The sequence below is a fragment of the Leptopilina boulardi genome, unplaced genomic scaffold, assembly GCF_019393585.1.
Source record: "Leptopilina boulardi isolate dan_hultmark-lab unplaced genomic scaffold, ZJU_Lbou_2.1 LbouV2_121, whole genome shotgun sequence".
Lineage (NCBI taxonomy): Eukaryota > Metazoa > Arthropoda > Insecta > Hymenoptera > Figitidae > Leptopilina > Leptopilina boulardi.
This window is the reverse complement of record NW_026137665.1, coordinates 3,862,109-3,881,449: the sequence shown is the minus strand read 5'-3', so window position 1 is coordinate 3,881,449 and position 19,341 is coordinate 3,862,109. Positions and strand designations below refer to the sequence as shown.

At 26.1% G+C, this 19,341-nt stretch overlaps 1 protein-coding gene across 3 annotated transcripts in view; it reads left to right on the top strand.

Moving 5' to 3' along the window:
* The window catches only part of LOC127285653 (ankyrin repeat and death domain-containing protein 1A-like), a 75,564-nt gene that overhangs the window by 38,646 nt on the left and 17,577 nt on the right, over nucleotides 1-19,341 (top strand). For all 3 annotated transcript variants that reach the window (XM_051311783.1, XM_051311777.1, XM_051311791.1), the window contains exons 4-12: nucleotides 461-559; nucleotides 3,500-3,598; nucleotides 7,491-7,697; nucleotides 9,866-10,063; nucleotides 12,041-12,139; nucleotides 12,335-12,433; nucleotides 15,478-15,576; nucleotides 16,358-16,453; nucleotides 17,665-17,887. In XM_051311783.1, the coding sequence (XP_051167740.1) occupies nucleotides 461-559; nucleotides 3,500-3,598; nucleotides 7,491-7,697; nucleotides 9,866-10,063; nucleotides 12,041-12,139; nucleotides 12,335-12,433; nucleotides 15,478-15,576; nucleotides 16,358-16,453; nucleotides 17,665-17,887 (1,219 nt within the window). The remainder of the gene's footprint in view (nucleotides 1-460; nucleotides 560-3,499; nucleotides 3,599-7,490; nucleotides 7,698-9,865; nucleotides 10,064-12,040; nucleotides 12,140-12,334; nucleotides 12,434-15,477; nucleotides 15,577-16,357; nucleotides 16,454-17,664; nucleotides 17,888-19,341) is intronic.

Genomic DNA, 19,341 nt, shown 5'->3' with positions numbered 1-19,341 from the left:
CATCATTAAAAAAAAAAAAAAAAGTTACATACAAATTTAATACCATCATCCTCTTTAACAGTATAATAAATCTATTTTTATCAAATTTGAAATTGCAAACAAACTTTTATTTTCCCATATAGAATATTTTATATACGGATTATTTTTTTAAAGTAGAAATTATCTTCTATATTCCATAAAATTGAAAAAAAATATAATTTTATTTTTAAAAAAATTAATACTTTTCATATTTGTAGCAAAAAGAAATAATAATAATTATATCCAGATAAAAATTTTAAAAAAGAAAATGATGGATATTCTCTTCTGTATATATACATACTTTTTTGTTGTTCAGCTTTAGTTCCACTGTATTGTGCAAACACAATTCATTTTCCTCGAAATTCACAGCACGTTTTATTCCCGTACTGAGAAAATCAATTAACCCGAAATATTTTTTTTTTTTTTTTATTCATTTATACAGTATGGTCGTGCCCCCATTCATTTGGCAGCATCGAAAGGAAACACAGAAATTATTGAAATGCTGATGCAGTACAAATGTGATATTGAAGTAATAGATAAGGTATGTTACATATCTTTATTTTTCAATAAATCGTTCAATTTTTTTTTTTTTTGCTTATATGCTTACGCAATTTATTTTTTATTTTAATTTTTCTTGTACTCCTTACCAAAACAGATTTTTGTGGACATTCGCCCCTACCACTATTCCTTTGAGTAGTATTATACAGAAGTTAAGTAATAAAAGTCAGTTTCAGTCAGATAAAAAGTTTTATTTAAATACTTATATAATTTTACCTTCGGTAATAAAGACGCAGTTTATGTGGTATTAGTATATGGGTATAGTTAAACTCCATTTTAGAGAAGATTTTAAATTCTCGTAAATTTAGCCTCAGTAGTAAAGAGGAAAATTATAGTCAGACAAAACTTATTTAAATAGCGCGCGTCAATTTTAGTATTTATGGTAATATGGTAAATTGAAGTTGTAGAATTTTTTTAATTTCTCAATTAACAGTAAAAGGCAGTTTTAGTAATGAATCAGAATTTTTTTTTTAATTTTTCTTATTTTAGCATCAATATTTTCTAAATTATATTTAGTGGAAATTTTCATTAATTTTTAGAAAAATGGTATGATTTGATTTAGTAATTTTTTTTTACTGAATTTTTAGTAGAAAATGACTAAAAATTAATAGAAATTTTAAATATGGTAATAAATTAGTTTTAAATTTGCTCTTAATCCTGGTATAAAAAAAAATTGTTGGTTGAAAGGGATATGTGAGGCATTTCATATGAGAATATGGGATCATGTCTCAGATTTTTCTCAAAATTCGGTAAATTGTAGTGATAGTGGTGCAAAATAAGTGAACAAATTTTGAATTTGAAATTTTTAATATTTTTCGAGATATTTACAATAACAAATTTGAGCAATATTTTTTTGCTTTACTTATAACTTTTTTTCTATTAAAAATAGAGAAAAATTTTGTAAATGTTTTTACGCGGAAGATCTTAAACTTTTAGAAAAAAATTATTTTTTTAAAAAAATATTAATTTTTAAACAATTTGTTTAAAAAATAAAATTTGTTTATAACTTCTAAACATGTTCTCCCTCATTTAGAAGCGCGTAAAAAATCATTAATATTGTTTAAGTCATAATAAATCGATGGTTAAATTTTTGAGATGGCATTATTTTTTGTTTTCGAGATATTAATTAATTAACTAACAAAAGTTAATAAAAAATGAAATTTTTTACGAACAAATAAAATTAGAGTAATTTTAAAAACACCATTAGAATGTTTATCAAAATCTGCATCCAACAAGCTTTTGTTAGTTAATTAATTAATATCTCAAAAATAAAAAATAATGCCATCTCAAAAATTTAACCATCAATTTATACCATCAATTTACTCAAACAATATTCATGATTTTTTTCGCGCTTCTAAATGAGGGAGAACATGTTTAAAAGTTATAAACAAATTTTATTTTTTTAACAAATTGTTTAAAAATTAATATTTTTCTAAAAGTTTAAGATCTTTTGCGTAAAAAACATTATTTACATTTTTCTCCATTTTTAGTAGAGAAAAAGTTATAAGTAAAGCAAAAAAATATTGCTCAAATTTGTTATTGTAAATATCTCGAAAAATATTAAAAATTTCAAATTCAAAATTTGTACACTTATTTAACACCACTATCACTACAATTTATCGAATTTTGAGAAAAATCTGAGACATGACCCCGTATTCTCATATGAAATGCCTCATGTACTTGCAGATTTATCTATCTTGATATAAGTGTAGTAGTACATGACATTTTTAGTCAGACATACTTATAACCAACGTATAAAGTAGTAAAATCCAGTTTCAGTCAGACATCACGTTTTAAATTCTTGTTAGTTTGCTTTCAGTAACAAAGACAATTTCAATCATTTAAATGATTACAATTGTTTACTAAATTTTTATGCATTTTGTAATGTAAATAAAAATTACTACTTTTTATATATTAATATTAAGAAATTAAAAATAAATAAAAATTTTTTAGAAATAGTAACAAATGTCAGATTTTCAAAATTCGAAATAAATGACCCAATGTTACGGTCAAAAATTTAAAACATTGTTGCATTTTTTATGACATTTGGTTATATTGTATTTGTTTATTTAATAATACAATATATTTTTTAAAAAAATTTCGAAATTGACTTTTTTTATTTTTTTAACATAAGAAAAGCAGATTTAGAAAAAAAAATTTTGGGTGGGGGCGGGATATTTTAATTACCCTGTACCTATATTATATTATTCTATATATTTCTATTATTTTCAAGAATAGTTGAAAACTACAAAATTAGCTCTACAATTACCTAATGTAAATGTATATAAAGATATAGATAATGTACACTAGAATTTAGACTAACTGCAATTCTATATAATATGTATGACACTAAAATCCATCTTTTTACATGTTAAATATGAATCTCCTTTGCTAAAAGCGGACTTTATGTAAAATGCATTTTTATTGGCTAAATACATCGCTTACTGAAGCAAAATGCATTTTTCATACTTGAGAGACCGTATCTTCATCTCACGCTCGAGTTCACTCTGAGCACATATATATTCCTTAATTCTTGAATTTGATTGATCACCTTTCTCGAAACAAAAAGCAAATCAGGGAAGTATTAAAATTTGTAAAAAAAAAATATTCTCTGAATGAAGAATATATTTTTGTAATATTAAATTACTATTAATATGTTTAAATTATAATTATATTATATTTTATATAATTATAATTATATTATGTTTTATAATTATATGTTACACGGAAAAAAGAAAAAAACTCGCGTCAAGACAAGTAAATAGATCGAGACTGAGACTATAGAATTTCCGAGAACGATACCCGTAATTTTAATATTTAACGAGACCGAGATGTGAAATCTTGCCTCGTGGGCAGTACTATTAAAAATAAGTATGCAATATGGTTTTTTTCATTCGTCAGTTAAAATTATGAACATGTACAGAATGGAATGCGACCACTACACATGGCTGCATGGCATGGTCATCGGGAAGCTGTGAAAATGCTGATAAATGCTGGAGCAAATATATCGGCAGTAAATAAGGTTTGTAACTTTTTTTTGTCAGAAGTTAATAACTTGAAAATATTACAAAATCTTAATTTATTGAAAATAATTTTTATGTATCTACGCGATTTTCCAAAAAAAAAAATTTTTATTTTACTATCTAGAATCAATTATAATTATTACTAACAATTTTGATATAATAAATTAAGAAAGAGCGCATATTATGTTTTTAGTTAATAATTAAATTTTGAACCATTTCTCATAACTCAACATGGATTATTCATTAAAGGAGGTTAAAAAAATGAAATTAGAATTTAAGTGGGGGGTCAGAAAAGAAATCGATAGCAGGTGAATATCTAGGAAAGTTCAACGATGTATAACTAAAGATTAACGATGTGATAAAGCTATATATGTGATGTGATAAGTTTTTAAAAAGCTTCCTGAAATATAAACGAGAGAAACAATAAAAAACATTACACAGTATTATATTTATAATTCAAAATTATCGGCTTTGGAAATCTTTAGATAAAACTATATGATAAAACAGGAAACATATATATATAATTTGAACAATTTCTTTTCTTAAAAAAATTTCAATTTTTAAACTCATTTTATTTTTATACTTTTTATAAGATTAAATTTATAAATAAAATTTTTTTTTAAAAAGATTTTTTTGTTATTTGAAGACTAAGAATTTTTTTTATATAAAATTCAAGGTCTATTTTTTTTGTTCCTTTATGTAGGTTCGTTCAACATAATAAAATTTTCAGTATACCTTTAGGTCACCCTTTCTACACATTATAACCGTCCATTCGACTTCTAAATGAAATTTTCGAATTCTAGGCCTTCATTTATATTCCAGAGGAGCCTAAACTGTTTCAAACGAATGATATCTCTCTGTTTCCCTCTGCGAACATTTGGATGGAATTGGGTCTATATATATAAATTTTTCTTTCTCACCTTTCTCCGAAAAATATAAGAATTGCAAAGATTTCCCCAAAGAAAGAAAATCCCTTTCATTCAGAAAATGGAATATTTTTAACTCTCGGTGAATATTAAGACACTTGTAAAATTTTCAAAACTTCGCATGAATAAAATTCCAATAAATTACATATAATTTTTTTTCTATAGAAATCATATGGCATATACCTTTAAAAATATTTTAATAGTTTCTTTCTCAAATAAAAAAAAACTTTGGCACATCACATATATTTAACCTATTTCGTTCGGAATGCTAAATATTTGTGCTCATCGATTTCGATGTTGACAACCTGAAAAAAAATTCATGTGGGGTAGATCTTTTAGAATCTGAAAGAAATATTAACTTTCGACTTTTAAGGAAAACAACACAGAAAAAACTGGACTCATTTTTGTTGCACCTTCCCAAGTACGAAAACTAAAACGGCTCAATATTGGCCCAGTATTGGCAAAGCTGGCACCGAGCCTTGGCAGACAATATTGGGCCGACTCTTGTGGTGTTAACTGCTGTTGGACATCGGCAGCCAAGTATCAGACGCCATTACTGGGACAATCTTGGCTGCCATTAGTGGCCCAGTATTGTCAAAGTTTAAATAAGTTTAAATAAAATTATAATTATTAATTAATTAACTAATTAATTCATTATACATTTATAATATAAGTCTTGGCAGAAAGCGCAATTGTTTAAACATTTGAAAAGTAACGCTCGCGGGAACTGAACTCGCAACCTAACGCACCGAAGTCTAACATGCCGTGTAGAAATTGAAACATGGTGCAGATCAGGACCAGATTAGGCAAAATTTGGCCCTAGTTAGGGAAATGATCAAATAAAACACCTTACCTGAACTGGGCCTGACAATACATTTTGAAATTAAGGGCCAAATAGAGTTATCAAAGGGGCCACAGATGCCATTATTTTGTTTAATTAATTCAGTTAATAACCTCTTTCCTGTCATTAACATCATTAAAAAAAGACACGTTTGCATGTATTTTCTAGCTCAGCAATTAATAAAGTGCCGTTCGTGCTAAAAATATTTGAGATTTTACAAACTAAGTGAACAAAAATTATATAAATTATTATGATGTATTGATAGTAAGTAAAACATTTTGTTTAAATTACAAAAAAATAGGTTGGCTTGACAGTATTGAAAAAACTACAATGTTTCTTCCTGCTCAACATTAACATTTTAATCATATAAAGATAATTAAATCACAAATTATAATTAATAATTGAAATTTTAGTGATTCCTTAGACTGAAAAATATAAATTTTATATAAAGAAATGTTTGTTTACTTTAATTTCTAATTGGTAAAGTTTTAAATCAGTTCTTTTATTATATATCTGGTTTATGAATAAAAATATTATAATAAAAATATTAAAATAGTAATTATTATTTATAATTTATAATTAATACAATTAACTTTTGTAATAATTTTGTTTATATAAATTATTTTTACTATTAATTATTGAAAATCGAAATAAAATACTGAACTGAACAAAATTGTTAACCCTTTCATTTTAGTTAGTAAATTTTTATTTTTTTAAACAAAATGAGATTATAGAGGATACAATATATAAACGAAAAATAGAAACACAACAGAAATGAACTTTAAAAATCTAACTTCATCCTCATCTTGCGTCCTCCTTCCCAATCTTTTGCATTGTTAAACGCAATTGCGAAGAGACCTAAAACGCTGTCTTCGCTCAAGTTGAATTTTTCCATCAGTACATCTGGAACAATTAAAAAAATTCGAAATTTTAATAAATAAATAAATATCGATTAAATTTTATATGTTTATATAATTACTTATTAGATATATTTTTTTAATGATAAGAAAATTAAAAAGTTTCAACAATTTGTAATTTAAAAAATGTTAAATACTTAAGCAATATTAATTTCAGGAATATAATGCAAATTTAAAGCTTTTTGAAATATATTATTTAAAAATTAAATAATTTTGTTTCGTTTAAAAATAACTTTTTGCAAAATTTCAAAAGGTATCATTAACCTAAAGAGAAATAATTTCAAGAAACATGTTTTAAAAAATAAATAATTTTTTGCAGTCATAGAAATGGGCCGCATAGATAATTTTGGTGTAATTTAACTTTGCAACATGATATTTAGATAAAGAAAAATTATAGAAGTTTCTAAAATTAATTGTTAGAAAATCTTAATTAAAAATATTTACTTACTTTCTTTAGTGTTTTGCATTAAATTTTTCAGTCCTTTTTACAAGTCGATATCTCCTCACTCTTTTTGTACTTTTTTCCTTTGCCATTTTATTGTAACATTTCTTTATTTTAAACATTCAGGAAAGACATTCACTGACAATCTGACATTTATTTTTATTACTTGAATGTGGTCATTAAAAAAAGAAATACCAAAGACTTCATTTATTACTTTTTTTAAAAATGATTTTTGTAGTCTAGAGCCCTATCAGGTCCCGATAATCAAAATTACCAAGTATTGGTGCCAATATTGTCCCAGTAATGTAACGGAGTTCGGCCCAATAATGGCAAATTAGAGTAACCGAGAATCGGTGCCAATTTTGGCCCAATAATGGGACGAATTGATCGACAGTACTTCGGCAGACATTACTGGGCCAATGTTGGTCTGCATTGGCAATTCGCACATGGGTTATTATGATATCTGTATCAAAATGAGTTAACAGCCAACTTCAAGTTACTCAAAATGAAACTAACATGATTCAAATCGAGTTTTTGCATAGAAAAACTCACGATTTTAAAAATTCAATATTTTAGAAAAAATTTTAAACGATTAACTTGAAATTTGTTACTTTGGAGGTTTTTGAAGTCTTTAATTACGAATTTAATATAGCACATTAAAATTAGAGTAACTAAATACGTACTCCGAAAATCTATAAAAAAAAATATTTATTCAAGATTTAAACAATATAAAATAAAAGAAACTATATATAATGTTTTATATAGAAAGAATGTACTCTTCTTATGTGTGGTGCCCGAGGTGGAAGTGCAGGTGTTGTAAACTATCTCGCCGAAGCTTTAGAGTCATTAAATGGGGACGCGACTGATTGCACAGGAGCAACTGCAATTCATCACGCGGCCAATGCTGGCCATCCTTCTACAATAACAGCCCTCTCAAATATTCCCGGAATAAAATTGGAAGCAAAGGACAAGGTTAGAGAATCAATAGTTCCTACAATATTTTACACATTTTTTTCTAAATTATTTAATTTTTTTTATCATTATTATATTTTTATTTCATAAAATACAATTTTTAATTTACTTTTTTTTTATCACACGAGGCAGTATTATAAAAAAAAACTTAATACATGTAGCTTTCAGTGATAATTTATATTTACTATATACATATTATATAGGTATATGCATCTTAAAAATTCTGATAAAACATTCCTGACTGAACTACTCTTAAAAGTATTTCTTAATTAAGACATTCCTGACATCTTGAGATTTTTACTACTTCAATAAAATCCGTCTATGCGACTTCATTTACATCTCACCTAGAACATTTTTTTTACTCATAAAAATTCTTTTCACAATTTTTTTTTTTTCTATATTTTTCACATTTTATATAGAAATTTTTATTCAATAAAATAGAAAATAAACAAATAAATCTTTTTTTGTATTACAAATTTTTTGATATATTAAAGAAAAATGTAAATTTCTTTTATAAAAAATGCTTTGTCTATATAAAACTCTACCCTGGTTAAAAATTTTGGACTGATTTCAGATTAAATCCGGAAGAATCAATCCGGATTAATTTGGAAGTTAAACAAAAACAGTCCGATAATAATTATCTGTATTAGCGATAAATAAGTCCGGACAAAAATACAAATCCGGGATCAGTCTGCAATTGACATGAAATTAATTCGCAACAATCTGAATTTAGTTCGATCAAAAAACTTAATCCAAATTTAATTCGGTCAAAAAATCATAAATGAATTCAGGAAAATCCAGAATTATAATGTACAAAATCAACATTCAGTCTGCAAAAAAATCTTAATCAGAAAGGAATTTTGAAATAATCAGAAATCTGTATGTAACGATTACGGATTTATTTGGGACAAAAATCTCTATTTTCAAATCTGGTATTAGTCCTCAACAATGGTAATTTTGTAAACATACAAATTTCATATTTTTCTGGACTCATTTTTTGGATTAGAATATTAGACTAGATTAAAGCCGAAGTGTTGCTAACTAATACCGGATTTTTCACCTAAAAATTTTGGATTATTCCGGACTCATTTCACATTAAGATTTTTGATCGATCTAAAATCGGATTGTTATCTAATTTCATAAAAGTTTTGTACTACTCTGGACTTACTCAGATTTATCTTTTTGTCCGTTACCAATTTCGGACCAACACTTATAAATTTCGTACTCTTTTCGTACAACATTCTAGATAAATTCAGTCTGCTTAAAAATCTAAATTCGAAGCAGTCCGTTTTATGGTTAGGTTTCTTTCATCCGGACTTAGTTCAGTTAAATCCGAAGAAATTAGTATTATTTGTGTAAATCCAGAAGTAATTTTGTCTAATCCGAAATTAATATGATCATATACATACTAGTGAATGCGAAATTACCATAGAGATAATATAAATAGAGTAGACAAGGTATAGGCGGCTGCGTAAGAGGGAAGTGTCCTGACATAAACAGAATGGGTTGGAAAGAGAAGAAAGATTTAACACCAGTATCTGTCCTTCAATAAGCACCAGCGCAAGAGAGACACCTACTGGTGCTAAAATCGCGTTCTCTTTCTATCAAACGGACGCCTCTATACAGACCATCTCCACTCTATTTATATTATCTCTATGGAAATTACTCCTGTTTAATCCGAAATTAATTCGGCCTGTGTAACAAGTGAATCTGGATTCTGCACACCTCTGGCGGATCTCGAAATCGGAATGTACGCTGAATTCGTTGTACATTCGTTACACATTGGTTAAACATTTAGTTGGAGTGAAAATTGTGTAGAAACTTCGGATTAGACCTGATTAATTCCGTATTCTCTAGTTACACAAACCGGTCAAATTTCGAACATAACCGTACTATAATTCCGAACTGTTTCTATTTCGTCTGCTCTCTAACGGTTTAAATGCTTAATTATTGGTCAAAAAATGCGCACGCTGATTTAAAAAACCAATTCAACCAATCACAGCATTCAGTTTTGCAAATTTTAATACACTTTTGATAAACTTTGCTATACTCACACTTGAAATTTTGAATATTTTCCTCATTTTCCCGAAATTGAAACGGTAGGTACTATATATTTAAATTTTCAAACAAAAAGTTTCTCACAAACATTTATAAATTTCATTATATAGAATGGACAAAGTGCTTTGCACTGTGCGTGCTCAGGGGGCCATTTCGAAGCCGTGGAAGTATTGATAGGACTTGGTGCTTACGTGGATGCTCAAGATAATGAGGGAAACACACCTTTGCACGTGACTACGAGAAACAGAGATACAGAGATAGCTCAACTTCTTTTAAAAGTTGGCGCAAACACTGAACTCACTGACGAGGTGAGCAATCAAAACTCAACAAACTTCGTTGTATATACAGTTTTAAACTTTCGAAATTCATTTCCTATTCTTTCAATATACGTCTCTCTTTTTCTTTCTTTCTCTTTCTCTCTTTCACTCTCTCTGTCTCTCTCTCTCTCTCTCTCTCTATATATATATATTGGAGCCGAGAAATGAGTTTAGAAAAATCTTTGAAAAATTGATACCTTCATTTCCCCTAAGTCTCACTTTTATATTTATTAGAATTCTCAAAACTTCATTTTAACAAAAAAAAAAAATCATAAGTTTTAAAAACTAATGACTTTTTTAAATTTGAGCTTCCGACTCTTAAAAGGGCTTATATGCTCGAATTTTCATCACAATTTTCGGTTCCTGGAGTTAAAATAAGAGAAGACGATGAGATTTTTTGTTTTAAATCGATCCCCTCACAACACAAGGATATTCAGGATATCCCTGGGACGTCCTGGGGATATCCATTTGCTTTTGGCGATTCGGATATCCCTAAGATATCCTCTGGATATCCATGGACATCTCTAAGATATCCCAGGGATATCCAAACCGCCGAAAACAAATCGATATCCCCAGGACGTCCCAAGGATATCCTGAATATCCTTTTGTTGTGAGGGAAGATATACTTTTCAATTTATTAAATTAAAAAAATATTTTTTTCATAATAAGTATCTAAATACGAGTAATTTAAAAAACTTTATCTTTATTGATTAAAAATTAACGCAAGTTATAATGAATTTAAAAAAAAAATGAAATTTGCAATATTTTGAAAAATATTTTGAATTTTTCAAAAATACTTCGGATTTATTATTTTAACCCTTAAAGGAACCCAAATTATCAATTCTATAAAAATTTACTAAAATATCTTAGTTTTTCTTAACCCTTTCGCAGTCTAGTAGAAAAATTGTTTGTGGGCCCAAAACGGTCCAAAAAAAAGTTTCAAAAAAAAATATCATATCATCGTATTAAAAGTTTTTGGGATCGCTGAATCGAAATTTAAGGTCAGATTTAAAAAATTCAAAATGGCCGACCCAATATGGCAGAAAAATTTAAAGTTGATTCGATTCGTTCAAAATTTGGTACACGGGGGTTTTTAGGGTCGCTGAATCCAAATTTGATGTCAGATTTGAATTTGAAACCCAAAAACCCCCGAAAACCAAATTTTGAACAAATCGAATCAATTTTAAATTTTTTCCGCCATATTGGGTCCGCCATTTTTAATTTTTTAAATCTGACCTCAAATTTTGATTCAGCGACCCCAAAAACCCTAAGGGAACCATTTTTATGCAAATCTAGTCAATTTTAAAATTTTTATGGACGCCATATTGGTTTCGCCATTTTGAATTTTTTAAATATGACCTCAAATTCGGATTCAGCTACCCCAAAAACCTTAGTATATCCATTGACACTCGAATCCAATTATGTTTAGTATTTTTTTTTTCTAATGTGGACAAATCACAAAGGTCGCACGACTTTTTTTGGACATATATGGGCCATCGACTGTTAAGGGGTTAAGATTAAAAATATAATATTAAGTAAAAATTTCTTTTATTCAAAACACTTGAAAAAAATTTTTTCCTTAAAGCAAAGAAAACTTTTTTTAATTCAAACAAATTTCATCTTTGATTCAAAAAAATGATGTTAAAAAATCTATTTCTTTGTTTCAAAGAAATATTTTTTTTTTTTTTTGGGTGTAATAAAAAAGCGATTTTTCTTGATATAGAAAAAATATTTAAAAATAATTTCGTATTCAAGAAAATTTTTCTTAGAAAAGCATTTTCAGTTTCATCTTAGCGTTCTTATAGAACAGTATCAAAAAGTCTCTCAAATATATTCTTGAAGTGAAATCTATATATAAAAATAATTTAAAAGAAGCGAAGAAAAAAATTTGTACTTTAAAACATCATTTGACTTCTATTTTTAAAAATTAATAACATTAAAATTCACTCATGAAACATTTTTTTAAAGAGAGGAGTTACTCCGCTTCATGTAGCTGCTAGCCAAGGAGTCAAGGGAATACTCGAATCGATTATTCAACACGGAGGTTTGCTCAACAAGCAGTGCAAGGTATATGTATTTTTCTTCTTTTTTTTTGCATTTTTATAAAGCTTAAAAAGAGTCATTCACGCTAAAAAAAAATACGTACCAATGAGTTTCTGTTAATGGATATTTCTTTTTTTTTTTTTTTTTTTTTGAAATTGAATAGAAATCCGCGGCGAAAATAAGCGCGCTTTTAATTAACGAATTTGCATTAATTCACAGAATGGTAATACACCACTACATTTGGCCTGCGAAAGTAATCAAGTTGATACCGTCGAAATTCTTATTAATAAAGGTGCTGATTTAAACAGTCTTAATTCGGTAAGAGTATCTCTTTTATATCATTTTGTAATTTCATTTTAATGTTTTCATTTACACATAATATACAAATTAAATTTTTCATAAAAATCATTAATTAGAATTTTTATTTTAAAATATTATTATTATAGAAACAATTATTTTTTTAGACGAATTTTTTAATTTTTGAATTAAAATTTAACAGATTTTTCTCTTATATGAATTTTTACACAACAAAATTTTTAGCTACCGAATTTTTGTTTGGCAAAAGTTTTATTTTACAGTCATTTTCATTACATGTTTTTTTATTTAAAAGAATTATCATTCAATAGAAATTTTATCTGATTCGATTTTTTAAATGACAGAAATTGCAATTCACTGAATATTAATTGTTAATTTTTAAGACAACGAATTTTCATTTGTCCGAAATTTCAATTGTCTGAACAAACAATCGACAGAAAGATTTCGTCACAAATTTTGAAAATTGACCAATCACGATTTTCTTGATAATTTTTAATTGGACAATTTTAAAAATTGCGCCGAAATCTTTCTGTCGATTATTTGTTCGGACATTTTTGTAATTTTGGACAAATGAAAATTCAGCGTCTTAAAAATTCTATAAATTAAAAAATTCGTATAAAAATGAAATTCTTTCAAATGCTGATTCGAAAAATGAAAATTTGTCTTAAAAATAATTTCTAATAAAATAGTTTTTAAAATAAAAATTCTAATTAATTTTTTTTTTTTTTGAAATTCATGCGCCTCGTTTCAATTTATCTAAATTTTAATTGATTTACGTTTCAATTATCAGGAAAATTACAAAATTTATTCTTGCAGCAACCCTGAAAAAATTTTATTTAACGCAAATAAAATTTTTATTTGAAACAAATAAATATTAAGCTTTGAGATAAATATATTTTTTCTCTAGATGTATAAAAGAAATGTGAAAAAAAATTATATAAAAAACGTTCTCTTCATTTATTTTTATTTTCTTTTTTCTCTTCGACTTCAGTAATTACTTTCTCATAAAAACAGTTTCCTTAATGTACAGGAAAATGTTATATTTCAATTTAGAAAATATTTGCTCGAAGAAATTAAAAAAAAAAAACAAAAAAACGCTGAAAAACATTTTGCAATAACACTTCAATTTGTCTTATAGAACATTGTAAATATCGATATTCCATTATTCGCACAACATTAACCAGACGCGAAATTTTATATTATACTTTTGTAAAGTCCATCATAATTTCCTATTAAAAAAAAAAAAATTTATTATACTCATCGATTTAATTCATATATGGGTTAGAATTTCTCAAACTAATCAGCCTGAAATTAACAAATTTTTAATTAATTAAATTAAATAGTTTGGTTTAATAAGTTTAGTTAGAGCAAAAAGAAAATTTTTGTTAAAGTTATCAAAAATTAAAATTTTTAGCTGTTTTAAAAATAGAAAATATGTTCTCAAGATAATTTTACAAAAAATATGCTTTCTTCGTCTTGGAATATGGTATTTAAAAATAATTTTTGTTTCAATAAATTTTTAATTTTAGACAGTTTTTGAAATTGTTTATTTATAAAATGTTAATAAAAAAACAGTGTTCCTTGTAAAATTTAAAAATTATTTTATATTTCCCATTCCAAGACGAGAAAAATCTATTTTTAATTTTTAAATTTGTCATCTGGACTTTAAAAAAAATTGTTTTATATTTAAAACAACTAAAAATTTCAATTGTTTATAACTTTAATAAAAAAAAAAATTAAAGCGAAGGTCTGTATTTATTACACGGACGGAGAATTTTTATCGTGACGTCATTTTTAATTAATTAAAATATATTTTATAAGATTATTATTTAGTATTTATTTTGTACATAAACACACACTGAAAAAAAATTTATTTTATTCAAATAATCGGTTGCTTGACTATTATCAAATAAATATTTACTTGAACCAAATAATTTTTATTTGAATTAAATAAATTGTACTTGAATCAATAATTTTTGTATTTGAAACAAATACCATTTCATTGACTCAAATAATAATTATTTGCTATAAATAAATATTTATTCGATAATGATCAAGTAACCGATTATTTGAATGAAATAAATTTTTTTTCGTGCATAAAATTAGAATAAACTGACAATAATTTCCAAACAATTAAATTTTAAAATATTCAAAACGCAATGCCACATTATTACCAATTGCTGAAATTTTGCACTGGAATAATAATAAAATATAACCTCAATGAGGGATTTACTCTCTTCAAGAATTATGGTGGACCAGTTAATTATAACAATTCTTGAACTGAATACATCCATGATTGAGGTTATGTTTTGATATTATTCCGGTGCAAAATTTCAGCAATTGGCAATACTGTGAATATACTATGTACACAGGCCAACACTACACTACGTGATCGCAGATCGCTATACATTTTTTTCCTCGAATAACGATACGAAAACAAAACAAAGTGACAGCTTCGGCAGCCATGTTTATTTTGACTATTATACATATATAGGTATAGTGCATACTGTCAGCAGTGGCGCTGTATACTAACATTTTAAATCTTTAACCGGTCGGTAACATAGAAAACTATAAAAAATTTCATTTCCAAATTTGACAAAAATAAGTTTGGCATCGAGATTAGATCGAAACTAATTGAATAACCCAAAAATCTTGAAAATATGACTTATAGTTTTCGAGTTTTGACCAGCGATATGAACGCCAATTCTTCTGACTGGCTCCCTAGATCAGTAAGACATGGTCACGTCAAAAAATTTAATATACAAAAATAATCGAATAAAAAAAAATGTAATAGAAAAAATAATTAAATAGAAATAGAAATTTAACAAAAAATTATCTTTTTTGGTCTAATATTTTCCGAAACTTATTTTAATTTCATTAAAAGTAAAGAAATCCAATAACATTGAAAAATTAATTACTTTTTGAAAATTTTATGTGATCTGTTTGAGAAATTCTGACCCATATATATACAATACTATGAGGAGGAAAGAAAAAAAAAAGAAAATGGTTAAAAACGATTTTTGCTATGCAATGCGACTTTATTTCAGAGATTACAATCTCCAATACACATAGCAGCCGAAATGGGACACATGGAAATTTGCAAACTCTTATTAAAAGCAGGTGCAAATATTCAACAACGCGAGAAGGTAAATATAAATCTTCTTCTTTTTCTATTCTTCGCGTGTACTTTGCCCCGCTCACATTTTATATTCATGCGAGTGATCAATCTTTAAACTAAAGCGAATCTAAAAAAAAAAAAATTATTCCCTATAGCAGTATTTGCATTATTTGCGTTTATGTATGTATATAGGTACTATATAGATATAGAGTTTTCTAGAAGAATAGGAATTTGTAATTTTTCAAGATATATGTGTATACGTATATCACGGTATACAAAGCCAAAATGGAACATTAATCTTCCAGCTCGATATTCGTACACCTGCTTATTGAAGATTGAAAAATATTTTTCAAAATTTTTTTCCCTTTTGTCGTGGCTTATATTTTTTTTTTTTATTGCCAACAATTTTTGAGGGAAAATGTTTTATGAATTTCAATTTTTAATATATTCTTATATCTAAGTATTTTGAAAATTTTTTAATATTCCGTTATTAAATTATTTTCATGATACATGAATATTTTGAAATTAATTTGAAATATTTTATATTCTAGAAAAAATTTTTTAATTGCGCAAAACTTCGCAAAGAATTTTCCGTTAATTTCCCTTTTTCTTTTTGCCCTTAAAAATGACATTACATTGCTCGAATGACATAAATTACCGTTACGATATAACTATACGAATTTCAATTATACCAATCAATAAATCAAAAACTGTGCGCCAGTACATGCTTCATTGATTTCTGTTAACTCCTGTGTATGAATGTTGGAATTTATCGTCTCTTCATATATATTGAACTAAATATCTTCCAGAGTGGAAAAACACCTCTTTACATCGCTGCTCGTGGTAGTTTTACAGCAATCGTTGATATGATCATCAAGACAGCAAGATTGGATTATCCAACTCCGGTAACATATTTATTTACGTATAATAAATAGAAATAAATCCAAATCTGATAGGTTTATATAGAAACGAATTAAGTTAAATTATTTATTTTTATAAAATAAGAAAAAGTACATCCAGTGATAAATTTTCAAACGGGAAATTTTCTTCAGTAATTCTATAATTTTATACCTATAAATTTGGGTACATCGAAAAAAAATATTCTTGTTTTTAGAGGAAAATTCATCTTCTAAAATCCTCTTAAATTTTATACTTGAAACAAGAATATTACTCTTTTCAGAATGACAATAATATTCTCAGAACTTAGAATAATCTTTTTAATTTTAAATAAATTTAATTAATTTAATTTTTTAATCTTTTTAATCCTCTCAAAACAAGAATATTTTTTTAATGTAAGTTTAAAAAGTGTATATCATGTGTTTTTCTATTTTTGAAATTATGTTATAACGTTCAAAATTTTCATTAACATGTTTTTCACCTGGACACAGGATGCCAACGTTGGTATCGAAAAATCATATATGAATTTCTGAAGAAAATTTTTCATTTTTATATACATATAGTTAATCTTTTTTCTTCTTCAATATAAAGTTTATTTTTATTCTAAAAATGAATAATATTCATTCAAATAATTGCCAGCGATGAAAGTTATTTTTAAAATTTCGTGACGTTGACGTCAGTGGTCGCGAGACATTAAAAGTTCTCAACCGTCTCATTTTTAAACATAAAATAATGTGAGAAAAAGTCTGCAATGAAACTCAGCTGTTGATATTTGAAATGTTTCTTCAAAAAATAGCTTTTAATCGTTTTAATTGAATTGCAGAAATATCCAAATTTAGATATTAATTTACATTTTGATAGGTTTTTATATTTGTTTTATTTTTAAATTGAATGTATTTTTTAATCAAATTTAAATTAAATATTTTTCATAATTCGCAATTCTATTTATATATTTATATAATAAAATTAATTATATTCTCTTTTTTCAATAATTCGTACAAAAATTATCCTAATTTGACCTATTTAAAATTTCATAAATATTTTTTTTTTCATTAAAATTAATAAAATTAACTTAATTAATTTTACTGTTATGACTTTGTAAAAATATTGAGAAAACAAATATAACTTTTTTGTTTTTTAAATGAAAATTAAGAAAAAATAATATTCGCTCGTATTCTTCTGAAAGTAAAAAAAAAGCAATGAATTCTCTACGATATAGGAAGATACAAATTCTGATAAAGAATTAACGCCAGCGAGAAGACGTTGGAGAGAGGATACAAGAGGAAGCATGTCCAATAATAATGGCAGCTTACCTGATCATATAAGATCCGCTCTTTGGAAATTGGCCTATAAACAATTAGATTCCGGAGATTGGAAAAAACTAGCTCTCCATTGGGCCTTCAATCACGACCAAATCGATGCAATTGAACATCAATATACAGGTGAACATAAAATTCACCATTAGCACAACTTCTCGCCTATCAATCTCTTTGAACTGCTTACAAGTTTACTCACTGGATAAGTGTTTTTTTTCTTTAAATAACAAACTGTCAATCTAAATAAACATTTATTAAAAAAAAAATATTTTAAAAAAGTAGTGATTCTCTTATATCAAATAAATAGAATATATAATAAAAAAAATATAATAAAAAAATATTATAAAATCCTTTGAAAAAAATGTCAGTTTGCTATTTAAAAACAAAAAAAACGAAGTTCAGGTGCAAACAATTTATTTTGTTTCGATTTTGTTTGAATGTTATTCGAATTTCTCGTTATGTATTTTCTTTAAAGATGCAACAGTAAATGATTATATATAAAAAAAATTTCAATTATTTAATATATTCAAAAAAATTTTTTTAAGAATAATGGTAATTTTGTTTCCTTTTATAATCCATAATTTTAATTATCTTACTTTCGCTAGTGTAAAAACATTTATAGATTAGTGATCTAAATTAGTGATAAAGATTAGTGATTTAGATTAATGATCTAGATTAATTATCTAGATTGATGATCTAGATTTATGATCTAAATTTATGATCTAGATTAATGATCCAGATTAGTGATCTAGATTTATAATCTAAATTTATGATATAGTTTAATGATCCAGATTAGTGATCTAGATTAGTGATCTAGATTAGTGATCTAGATTAATGATCTAGATTAGTGATCTAGATTTATGATCTAGATCTATGATCCAGATTAATGATCCAGAATAGTGATCTAGATTAGTGATCTAGATTAATGATCCAGATTAGTGATCTAGATTAATGATCTAGATTAGTGATCCAGATTAGTGATCTAGATTAATGATCCAGATTAATGATCCAGATTAGTGATCTAGATTAGTGATCTAGATCTATGATCTAGATTAGTGATCTAGATCTATGATCTAGATTAGTGATCTAGATTTATGATCTAGATTTATGATCTAAATTTATGATCTAAATTAATGATCTAGATTAATTATCTAGATTAAATAAACCAGATTAGTGATCTAGATTAATGATCTAGATTAATGATCTAGATTAATGATCCAGGTTAATGATCCAGATTAGTGATCTAGATTAATGATCCAGATTAATGATCCAGATTAGTGATCTAGATTAGTGATCTAGATTAATGATCTAGATTAGTCATCTAGATATATTTTCTAAATTTATGATCTAGATTAATGATCTAGATTTGTGATCTAGATTTATGATCTAGATTAATGATCCAGATTAGTGATTTAGATTAATGATCTAGATTAATTATCTAGATTGATGATCTAGATTTATGATCTAAATTTATGATCTAGATTAATGATCCAGATTAGTGATCTAGATTTATAATCTAAATTTATGATATAGTTTAATGATCCAGATTAGTGATCTAGATTAGTGATCTAGATTAGTGA